This window comes from Thunnus albacares, chromosome 12, assembly GCF_914725855.1.
Source record: "Thunnus albacares chromosome 12, fThuAlb1.1, whole genome shotgun sequence".
In the NCBI taxonomy this organism is placed as follows: domain Eukaryota; kingdom Metazoa; phylum Chordata; class Actinopteri; order Scombriformes; family Scombridae; genus Thunnus; species Thunnus albacares.
Genome location: NC_058117.1, coordinates 28,685,847 through 28,698,203, shown reverse-complemented (window position 1 = coordinate 28,698,203; position 12,357 = coordinate 28,685,847). Strand labels below are relative to the sequence as shown.

The following is a 12,357-nucleotide window of genomic DNA, read 5'->3' as shown; positions in this document are numbered from 1 at the left end:
ACTGACATTTCATGAACCACATAAAATAATTGACATCAGTTTAACCATAGTGGTTTCTGTCTCCCCCCCAAATCAAGTATATACTGGGCTGCAGGGAACAAGCACAAGAGGCCAAGAGAAGCGACAGTATATCATATACACCCATCACCCCTCCCACCTGACCCAAACATCCAACCTTATGACGAAAAGGTCAACCCGCTGCTCCCCTCTCACTTTCCAGGCACGTGCCACCATAGGAGGCTGGTTTCCAGGGAAACATGATGGGCTGAACATGTGACAGTGATACTGTGAAGTAATAATAGCAGTAAGGGATGGACAGGTTAAGTATTTCCCTGTTCCATGTAAGACTCCCAGTCTCCCAGGAAAGTCTTTTTGGACAATGTACGGTAAAGTTTCACTGCATCGCCTGGAATGTGGCAAAGTTTGTTATTGGGTAATTTCCTTAGAAAATCTGACACCACTTTTGTTTTAGTTAGTTGTAGTTAAAGAATATATTACGAATATTTAGACTCTAACCATTTGGAAACCTTGGACGTGACAGAGTTCAATGCCATAGATGACAGTGTGGCCATGTTAACAAAACAAGAGGTTCAGTCTTAAAGTCCAATTTGAATTGACACCAACCCTCTTATCAAAACATGTCAACTTCTAAGTTGAGCAATATCTTGACTCTTGAACAGAGCAACCTTTTTGCGTCTAAATTTAAAAAAACTTTGCATTTTCTGGTGTGGTTATTAGTGTTTTAAAGTCCTGCCGCTGACTAGCTAACTAGTCAAATTTGTGATCTTAGCAAAGGAAATGTAACAACTGTTATGCTTCACATCCATCTCTTCTATTACTTTCCTATATTCAAACATCTTGTCATGCATCATGGCTCCTCAGGATTGGTAAAACCTGGATTTATTGCAGGAAAATTGTGGACCAACATGAAGTCCGTTCAAAGTAAGTTGGAGACTGCCAAATACTATCTATCAACTATCAAATACTACATAAACCTGCTCTGCTGAATGAGAAGAAACAGCAGCGAAACTCATCCTCTTCGTATACATTTTACACAATGTACATTAGGCTCAAGCAACAGTGGTGACCATACAATCCACAAGTAGTTATGGCTTTCAGACTCAGCTATTTCTTGATGATTAAGAATTTCATTGTGCAATTAAAAACTAATAAAAAAAGTGTGTGTTTGAGATGTCATTCATTGTTTTTAGTCTGTTCAACCCATGCCCAGGTTAATTATAACAGGGTTTCATTCCATGAATCACTGTATGGATATCTGTGCACTGATTTAGAATTGGGGATAAAATGTTGACCAGAATTATAGTATGATTTAATGGACACAAGTTCAGAAATAAATATTTACCGTACACTGACCATGGTATGAAACAAGTAGAAAGTGACTCCTTCCTTCCTCTTTTTATTAGATGGGGTATTTTAAAATTTCTTAAAATTCATGCTCACATCTGTCTCTCTGACAGCCTCACTAGTTTGTAGTTTCAAGTTTATCTGAAAGCATTTGCACAATGTAGGAAGAATAGCTGTCACCCACATGGGTGGCAAATCTCAATATTTTTCAGCCCTCCTGTCACATGCTGTCAGTGCTCCAGGAAAACTTTGGATACTGAGAAGAGAATATATCATGTTTCATTACTCCACCAGTCCTGTCCATCGCTCCGTCCAATCCATCAGTCTGAAATGATTTTTGCTATTGTTTCGAGCCCAGAACTGGAAAATGTTCTACCTTCTACAGCGATCTTGACAACAATCATGTCAGAGCAATGCAGACATGAAAGGAGGTCAGCAAAACCATATGAGCAGCTGTTGGGCAGATATCACTTTTTACCCAATCAGTAATCTCTAAAACAACACAGGGAGTGGCATGTCTGAGCCTCTAACAAGCCCAGTGATGGCGCCTTAAAAATAGAACAAGACAAACAATGCAAGGAATGGCGACAAAAACATCCAAGGAGGGAGGTGTAAATATGTTTCCCCGCCTGTCTGCATGGGCATATATAACAGAAATCCTGACTCTGAGGTAACTAATACCTGTTTACGTTCTGTGTACAGCCACATATACAGTGAGCTGACATTAACGGAGTACCAGTTGATCCAGTTAATACCTTTGCAAAATGCCAGTCTGCATGTATCTGCCCAAGACACTAAGCCAAAAGCTACAAGTAATAGAAGACACTGGTGTCATTGACGGAAAAGGAGTGATGACGCAACCATGTGTACTGCTTTCCAAGTAGATTCATGCCGTGTTGTTCAGGTTATGGATCTATTTAGACTGAAATTGAGAATTAAAGGCACCAAAAAACCAACTTCCCTTGTCATCAGTTGAGTTCATTAAGCACAAGAATGGGGCCAAACTCTAATTACACAATCAAAACACAGACAAAAACAAGATAACAGTCCCCCACATGATAGATTCTTAAGTATTGTCAAAAGCCTTAAATTTCTAGTTCACCTAAATCACCAAAAAATTTGGGAAAAAAAAACCCATATTTTCTCACTCACCACCATTCCTCTTTTCGGGGCTCTTTCTTTAGTTAAAAGTAACCTGGGGTTACTAAGGCATTCTGGAAAAACAGTGCTGTCACCACAAACAAATTTCCATTCACTTGTTTTCAGGTGGAAGAGATTTCAGCAACAGATACTACATAAAACCCAAACTGTCTGCACTGTAAGATACCACAAGAGGTAAATAAGAAGATACACATTTTTTGTGATTTGGGGGAACTGACCCTTTAAGAAGAAGACAAAAGAAGCAAGCCACTGCTCTCTGTCTTCTCTACTTCCTTTCCCAGATCAAACACAACTCCAGTCATACCTCAGTCCTGCCCCACGATCTTCAGGAGACATCTCAAGAGCTTCGGGTTCCTTCAGAAGATTCAACGACACTATTAAAGTCAGCCAAAAACTGTATGGTCAAAGTGATATATTCGTTAAGTTGAAAGCAAGAAACAGCTAGAACGGCAGGTAGAATTGTCTTTCCCAGCAACAAGAAAAAAAAAACACTGGCGCGAGCTCGGGGTTAAGCCAAACTCAGGTTTTACGTGCCACACCACACGGCGCGAGAGCAGCTTGTGTTTATCCTCAATGAAGCCCCCAGTTGGAGTATTTCAAGAGGCCTCATCTAAAAATAACTTGGTCACACTACATTCCGACTGGCAGCCATCAGGAAGACAGACGGATGGGGTTAAGGGTGGGTAGAAACAGCAACCCTCCCAAACACACTTCCCGTTGTGTCAGTGACAGGGCAGGAACCGACAGATGAGGGAGGACATGTGTGTCTCATATTCTGTCAGGGGTTGACACAGTGTTGTTTGTATGTTGATTACAGTGTTCCCTACACACTGGTGGTTTACTTCAGAAGTGAGCAACAACACATGTTGTTTATTAAAAGTTTTTTTTTACCTATTGAAATAATAAATCAATCAATGTTATTTATTAAGGCTGGACAATAAACCCAATCTATTGATTTACCAACACCAGGGTTTGGTTTATTTCATTTTGCACAGTTTAAAATATAAGGAATAAACACAAACAATGCCAGAAAAATGTGCAGGGAGTGGAAAAAAGCCTAGATGGACTTATAGATTTCCTCTACCTGAATAGTATACATATAGTATATAAATATAAAAGAAAAACAAAGTCACACTGTTAATTTTTTTTTCATTAAAAAAAACAAACAAACAATAAAACCAAAATTAAATTAAATGTTTAATTAAATTATTTTTTAAATATGCTCTAAAGGACTTTAAGGACAAAGAAACTTTAAACCCAATGAGAATAGTTGCTCCATAAATCTGAACTCACTGAATACACTGAAAATTTGACTTCTGCTTCACAGATGTTTGATTGTCTGGTTGAGTGAATCTGAGAGTTAATTTAAAAAAATGAGACCTGAAATGATCTGAAATATTACCCTCATTGAATTGTATCATATCGATATAATCCTACACATTTGGAAAACGTTAATATTATAGATTGTAAGAAGTTAAACCAGAGGAGCCGATGGGGAGCGTAGAGGCGAGTGGGCTGCACTTCTGACAAAGTGTTTTTGTAGAAGAAAGATTCTGTGAAGAGTTGTGGGAAATGTACTCGCCCACATTATATTGTGATATGAAAAGTAAGGACAAATTCAAGAATAATAAAGGAAATGAAGACATTTTTTGTCTACAAAATAGCTTAATTTACTAATTATACCAATAGATTTGGTTACTTTTTTACTGACATGATCAAACTGATCTCCTCAGTTTTTATTCCAAGGATTTTTTTTTTTTTTTTTTTTCATCAGGGCAGGTGAAGCGATCCTTATCTGACAGCAGGATGTCTGTGTGTGTGTGTGTGTTTGTGTGGTGTACAAATGAGAAAATAATATATGATATATAATGACTTAAATGTGAATTAGAACAACGTTCAAAGCAACTTTGGATCATTCCTTTACTAACCGTATCTATTTTTTAGCTTATTTTAGCTTAATCCAGACAATTGTTTTGTAACTTTCTCTGTTCTTTGAGTCGTCACACGTTGTCACCCAGTTTTTAGTTTTGTTTTATTTGTGTGCCTGATGTTGTATCGTCCAGGTCTCCCTTGAAAAAGAGGTTGTTAATTCAATAACAATATATCTACTTACTGCAGCCCTTTACAATCACAAGCATTTTTAAAATTAGCATCAAGGATTGTAATAAAACACTGAAAAAGCTCCCTTTGCAGGTATCGAAAATGTTCATTAACCAAGATAACATAGATTTAAGGCCAACGAGGAAACAGTCCAGAGATTTTAAACACTGACAGAGCAATAAGACCAGTACTAATTAAGCGGCTTTTCTCATACAGAACTACACTAAAAATATCTACAACAACCCATGAAATCTAACTATGTTCTAACAACCGAACAACCCACAGTTCAGTCCAGAAGCACAAGATCATTAACTTTTCAGACAAACAAATTTATACTGACTAATTCACAGTATTCAAAAAAATCTCTTAATATATATATAGTATATTATGTAATTCTTAGCCCAACAAACTTAACTTTCATTAAAAAATATTCCAGTGTAGAATCTGTTTCAAAGGCTCAGTACACATTAAGAACAATCAAGAGAAACTTGGTTTTATAAAATATTCGACACATTTAGATTCATACTGGAGGTAGGTTATAACTTTGTTTACTTTTTTCAGCTTCTGATTGAAGAAAAAAAAATCTCAAATACACATTAAAAAAATACTTGTTAAGAAAGTGTTGACATGATTTTGTCATGATGACATATCAGGTGGACGTTGCTACACATGTGCTTTCTTAGAAGTTGCGCAAGGAAGTCGTTCTCAGGTGCAAACACCAGTCTGGGCACTTCAGGCATGGTCCATAGTTAGTTTTATAGTAAACATGATGTTCAGTACACAGGACAATGCAGCTGTTTTTTTTTTTTAAGTAGATGATGTGGTAAAGAAAAAGTTGGGTAAACAATGAGCACTCCTCAGTTAGGATTATACCATACAGCAGGTTGATATATGATGTTTTATAAATGTGGAAAGAAGAATTTACACATTATAACACCGTTCAACACATGTATTTGCTGGATTACAGAACATAAACACAAATGACACCTCACTGTCTAAACCGATCCAACTTTTTCAGTCCCAATGCCGATACCTGGGCTTTGGGTATCAGCCGATACCAAGTACCAATCAATTCCAGCGTTTAATTAATGAGCTGTATGCCTCACTGTGTGGAGACTGGGATCATTCTTTTATGTATAAAGCAACATCAGGCTCGACTTAAACATTGCTTTCCTAACTTTGTAAAAATAAATGTTACAAATAAATACATAGATATAAAGTTACTGAATATTTATTTATTTAAATAATGGTATCCGACACCAGATCGGCCTATTGTCACCAATAATAAAAGTAACTCAGCAGAGGCAGGGATATAAAAACCAGAGGGGGATTTGACGCCCTGGGAATGAAAACGAGTTGAAATGAACATATTTTGTAACACATTTTTCAATAAATATTCTCTTAAGAATGTACCACTTGGTCAACCAGATGAATTTTATAAACACAATAACTGGGCTGATGCTTGTGTGATTTTAAGATAAAAAGCCAGAAGCTCTTTAGGATAACTCTTGTTGATGACTTCATCACATCACTTGACTGTGATGAAATAGTCGTGTCTGGTTTGTTGTGCTGTTTTCCACCAGGCGGCTTCCGTCCAATCAGAGGGTTCGCTCTGATGCACACCCACTCTGTGACAAGTTATCTGATTGGCTCGACTGCTTCATGTCACTCCTCTGAATCAGTTCCGGCAATGGAGAAACAGCTGAGTCACACACACACACACACACACAGGCAGAAATCATGCACACACTGTGCTCAGGTTTCACAACTCTTGAGACACTTTGTGTTTGTTGTGGGAACAAACAGCAGCACAGTCTTTGCTCTAAGCCGCAAAAACACAAATCACTCAGCGTAACATGACATTTGTCTACATTTATAAGCATGACCGTTAAAGCCCTGACACGCACGAGTGTTTTCATGCTTACTGCCTGATTAGACATCTTATTAAAAAAGTGTGGGGGGCACATACGGACAGCGCTTGACTTACAGCTCCTTCACTCTATTGTTTGTTTTGTACAGTACATTTTATCTTTCAGTTCGTAGAGTTTGTTGACAATCACGTAATTTCCAAGCATATCTTCACCCAAATTCAACCTAACAAGAGGTCGAATCAGCCTTTAAAGATGATAATTATGCTGTATTTGGGTTTTTAATGATGTGGTTAATTAATGATAGCTGTGACATCAGTAAATGGGGTGTGGCCAGATGTGCGACATGGCTGAAAATTTTCGTCCTACAGAGAGCTGAGCAGCAGCAGTTTTCTGCTCACTGACATTTAAAGTAACAATCTCATAGATCTCCGTTTCGCTCTCTTTGGTGGCACCTATGGCGACTGGAAAAACAGTTTGCTACTTCACACACAAGTGAGTTGAAGAGCAAGTCTGTTGCGTTAGCTCCACCTAGCCATCTCTGGCGGACCAACCACTGCTGGGTGATGGAAAACACATCACTAACTGTGCGTGATTTTTCCCAGGAACGTTGCCACCGACACCCAGTTCGTAATACTGCAAATGCGAGGGCCATAGGCTCGGTCACTATTGTGTTACCTCATTCAGCGATAGATAGTGACTTAACAGACATTTATTATTACTTTTTATTACAAGATTATTACTTTAATGTGGATTTAACACTTAAGAACAACACGTGTGTTTTGAATATCACATCATTTGAATGAAAATGAGAAAAACATTAAACCTTCATCATCATGTATAGTATATACAGAAAAAGAACATCACATCACTAATAGCTAGTAATAGCTGTGCTGTTGTACTGTGAATTGCTTTTTATTCCTTTATTATTGTTATATTCTTTTATTCTGATTATTACTTTATACGTTTTTAAATCTGCACCTTGGTTTTACAGCCTGCAACTTTATTCTCTTGGTTCTCTCATCAGTGATGTTTCTGGCAGCAACTAGACTCACAGGTCAGTCTCTAAGCTTTCATTGTTAAAACTGGGTGGAAACAATTAGAGTAGAGAGTTTAAAAAAACCCTGCATTGCAGAACCAATCCAAAGTCTTTAGGGCGGTCCTTCATACTGTGGAAGTGACATGCAGTTTCTGGTAAGGCATCATTTCTGGTAAGGCATGTCCCTGACACAATGTAAAGGGCGTAGGTTTGTTAGCAACTATTCTCGATGCCGTTCAAGCAACTACCGTGCATTTATTTATACCTCTTATTGTCTGGTATCATGAGACGAGTCAGCAACAGGCAGCTGTTTTCAGTAAACAAGCTCTAAAAAGCCACTGCACACTACCTGCTCAGCACCAAACAGCAAACAGCTGTAGACTAGCTGGCGAACATAGTGGAGCATTTAGCAGCTAAAGAGCCAGATATTTCCCTCAGGAGTTGGTAGAGAGCAAAAACAGAGCTAAAAGAGAGTGAATATTGGACTTACATTCACCAGGTGGACAGAAACACGACTCCAAATGAATGATAATGTTGCTCCGTAACTGCTGGATGTGGAAATAAGCAACTGTCTGCCAAAACATTACCCATATCAACTTAAAGGGATAATATGTCAGTGTTGTGTTTTATATCTTGTTGCCAACATGCCCAAAAATCAATTAAGATTTAAAGAGAACACTGATACTTCATTCTTCTTTATATTTATTAATATCTTAAAGAGTTAACTCCTGTATGCTCTGATAACACTGTCAGACTCACGACGGACAGTTAAAAATAAATCGTTGCAGCAAAACCAGAGATATCATCATTTTTATTTCCTGGACTCTGTCTTGTTAAAACCTGGTCCCTACATTACCCACAATGCACTGTAACCACTGACAGTTCAGTGAGAGATTATGATCTTGGAACTGCTAGCATCAAAAGACTTTAAACAGCTTTTTCTCACATATGCAGCACCTGTAAACAAACTTTGTAGTGGAATTCCCTTTTAATGTCATAGCGTACACATCAGCTGAGCCAGTGCAGCACAATATCATGGAGAGAAAATGATTGAATATACCATTTAAAAAGCAAATATATATATAAAACACATCAGTGAAATATGACATATATATGTCATATTTCACTGATGTGTTTTAGATTCCAGACTCTACACACACACACACACACACACACACACACACTGTTGATTCAAACACACCAGCTGTCAGCTCGCATTTTGGGTCAGCATCTAATCTTCCACAAAGCCTTTGCCCCGATCCTGATGCACAATTACCCACAAGACACCTCTGACAGACAACAGCAGGTGACAACAACACAATCCTACCCAGCTGGCCAAATGTCACCAAGAGCGAGAGAGAGAGAGCAAGAGAGAGAGAGAGAGAGAGGCCAGAAAGAGACATTTACAGATGTAGATACAGAAAGGAGGATGGAAAGTAATGACTCAAACTTTTTCCACAGCGCAAGGAAAAACAACAAAACATCAACCATATAAACAGAGGACATTTGATTTATGAGTTACAGGGCATCACTGCGGCTTAGGGACTAAGATACGTGTCACATAAACCACAAGGTCCTTGTTTTGAAGCTGTCCAGAGGCCTTTCGTGTGCTTTCTTTCTCCTAACATCCTATCAACTATATACTATCAATGAAAGGCAAAAATGCTGAAGTCTTAATCCCAATGTCGACTAGATTTATGTCTCTAAGTGAGGTGGGGGGACTTTAAAGGGGACATACCATTATTTTTGTGATTTTCTGTTATTTATATACTGTGTTACAATGCCAGATGTCTATGTTAAATATAATCAAAGATCCAAAACTTCAGGTAAACATATGTAAAAAATACTCCCTGAAAGTCCAAAGCCAAGGCTTAGTTACCTCTACTTCATCATCAAACTAACATCAGATTGTTCGCACATGCCCCCAGACAGCTGTGTATACTGTAGCCTTTGTTGCTGAGGTTGTTGATGTTGTCCAGTTACATATTTTGGCCAATCAGAATAGAGTGGGCTCATCAGGAGGGGGGGGCTTAAAGCAACAGGGAGATAAAATGGCCTGTTTCAGACAGATGCCGAACTGAGGGGCTGCAATAAATAACTGTAAATCATTCAAAGATATTCCAGTAGAGCCTCAGAATATAAATATAGACCAACCAACATTACCTGCCTTAATCCAGCCCAGAGCACGTATGTAGGTAAATTGTCACCCTTCACCCCAGTAATAGTTCCAATCCCAATAACCTACTCGCTGGTCCTCCTTAATCCAGTCCGGAGTGATGTCCCTGTATTTTAAAGTGGATCTGAAGAGCTGCTTGTCCTTCTGCTGCATTTTATCAGCTCAGTGTAACATTTAAATTTTGTGTGAAAATAAAGTAAGTCCAAAAAAATGTTTCTACTGATCTGACAGATGGAGACATGCTAACACCAACATGTAGATCCATCTGGGAACCAATATGATGAAAAAAAACTAAAACCATCAGGAGAACAAGACCCTGTAAAAGCTCATTAAATAGGCTGATGTAATGTCAGCTACAGGTAGGTACTGCTGTTCTCTCTCAGACTCCTTTTTTGCTGGTATTTGTTCACATACTGGCAACTTTAAGAGTCCACTGAATCAGCTATTAGCAGTTCCTGTTTACCATGTAGCCGTGGATGTACAGAAAACCATCACTGGATTACTTTAATACTGAGGAAAAATTAAAAATGTGATGATTCTTATGCAAGTTCTGTAGCCTCTGATTTCTAGGCAGATTTATGGAGGTTTATTGACAATGGACATCAGAGATAATGATCCTCATCACACTGAATGATATCAATATGTGTTTCATTTCTGTTCGTTAAGACCTGACTGTGTTTTGACTCAGAGAAGGATTTTTGACTCTTCTTCAGCTCACACACTATCTTTACCTCACCCTCAACTCTTCGGCACTCCCCTGGGGAGGCTTTTGGCTTTGTCCTGCTGAGTGTCCATGCCTATTATAGACCATTCATATCCTGTCATTTCCCCGTGGTTAAAGTGCCGTCTGGAATGATGAGTTGAATTAGAGAGGGGCACGGTGAATATTTCATTCCCCAACTCTCTCTGTAATGTTAATCCTGTCCGAATGAGGCTTTTGTCAACAGATCTACTTGATAACTCAACTACCTGCATGTGGTGATGAAGCTCCAGAAAAAGCTTGTATACGTGGACTTTGAGTTGTGAACGTTTTTCATTTTTTCATTACATTTCCCAAAAATATTGGGAATGACAAAAAGCTTCATATGAAAATCACAAACTCTGTGTGTTTACCTTCCCCCCCGAGTAAAAACTTTAACAATACTGACACCATTTTTAGCTCAATTTTCCATGTTGCATTACGTCTTTCTTACTCTGCTTACTGGTATTATCCTGAGATGGAAACGCTCTCTGAGCCGCCCCTGACCTGGACTCACCCGACTTTCAGTTATACAACTCAGATGTGTTGCATCCAGCCTGGCGCCCACAAATCCCTCTCACCTCCGCTGAATCCCACCAAGCCTTTGGGACCAGCAGCAGCATCGAGTAACGGACCCCCCCACCACCACCACCACCACCACCAGCCACACACACACACACACACACACACACACTTTCAAAACGAGGGCAGGAGTGTGAACCAGATGACCAATGTGACTCTCCACTACACAGCCGCCTGCAGTAATCTGTGGATTTACAGAGGGGCTGCAGGTTCGAGTACAAGCCAGACTAAATCGGCCAAATGGGTCAGAACTCAACAACATGGACCGCATTAGCAAGTGAAAAAGTAAACATGATTTAATTCTTCTAACTGTGATTGTTCAAATTTTTAAACCAGACAAACAGATAGAAACAGACAAACGTTTCATCCAGTTAATGAAATGACAGCACCATAGAGATAAATTTAGCCATTGATATAACTAGTTAGAGTCCGTAATCTTTAGTTTGACTTCATTTTATTTACTTTACTTTAAAAGAAATGTTGTGTACATGTGGTTACTCATGATGTTGCAAATATGCAAATTAGTGCGTGACGTTATCGAGCATCATCTAGCGTATTTTCATGCAGGCTTTAACTACTGTGACAATGCTGACATACTGATGATAGCAGGTATAATGTTTACCATGTTAGTTTAGCATGTTAGCATGCTAACACTTGATAATCCATCCACTAGCTGTCAAGATATTTCAATTACCATCTCTTAAACCATACCGCTGACTAAACAAACACTATGACACAAAAATACAAGTACACAATAACTGTCATTAATGAAATACCTCTATTTAAAACAGTGATTTATGTGGTTTGCTAATTAAATGTTGTTGTTTTTTTAAATTTGTGTAATAGATCCTCAGTTAAATGAAAGTGTGATATGGTCTAAAGCTCCAGGAAAAAGTTAAGTAAGTGCACTTGAGTTGAGATGTTGTGTGAACGTGCAATCTCCTAAATTAGGAATTAACTTTAAAGGGGACGTATCATGCACATTTCCAGATCTATATTTATATTCTGGGGCTCTACTGGAATATCCTTACATGTTTCACAGTTAAAAACTCCTTATTTATCTTATACTGGCCCTTTATGCAGCCTCTCAGTTCTGCCTGTGTCTTTAAGGCCCCCCTCCTAATCAGCCCACTTTCTTCTGATTGGTCAGCTTCAGGAGGCTTCCTCCAGAGGCTACGTAAACAAACTATAGTAGCAGGATCTTTTTCTCCTTCTTTACTCGAAATTTCAACTTCTCAAATACATCTGTACATGATGAAGCCTGAATCCGATCCAAAATATGTGAGTGGACAACGTGAGCAACACAAACGCTACCTACAGACGGCTG

General features: G+C 38.7%; 1 protein-coding gene across 3 annotated transcripts in view; it reads right to left on the bottom strand.

Annotated features, from left to right (window-relative positions):
• retreg1 (reticulophagy regulator 1) overlaps positions 1 to 12,357 on the bottom strand; it is a 31,063-nt gene that overhangs the window by 12,259 nt on the left and 6,447 nt on the right. The window contains exons 1-2 of one of the 3 annotated variants that reach the window (XM_044368039.1): positions 2,831 to 3,110; positions 176 to 285 (exon numbers count right to left, since the gene is read on the bottom strand). The exons of 1 other annotated variant lie outside the window; for it this stretch is intronic. In XM_044368039.1, the coding sequence (XP_044223974.1) occupies positions 176 to 273 (98 nt within the window). In that variant the 5' untranslated portion in view covers positions 274 to 285; positions 2,831 to 3,110. Of the gene's footprint in view, positions 1 to 175; positions 286 to 1,461; positions 2,720 to 2,830; positions 3,111 to 12,357 lie in introns of those variants that run through there. One more of the 3 variants, XM_044368038.1, reaches the window with a different exon arrangement.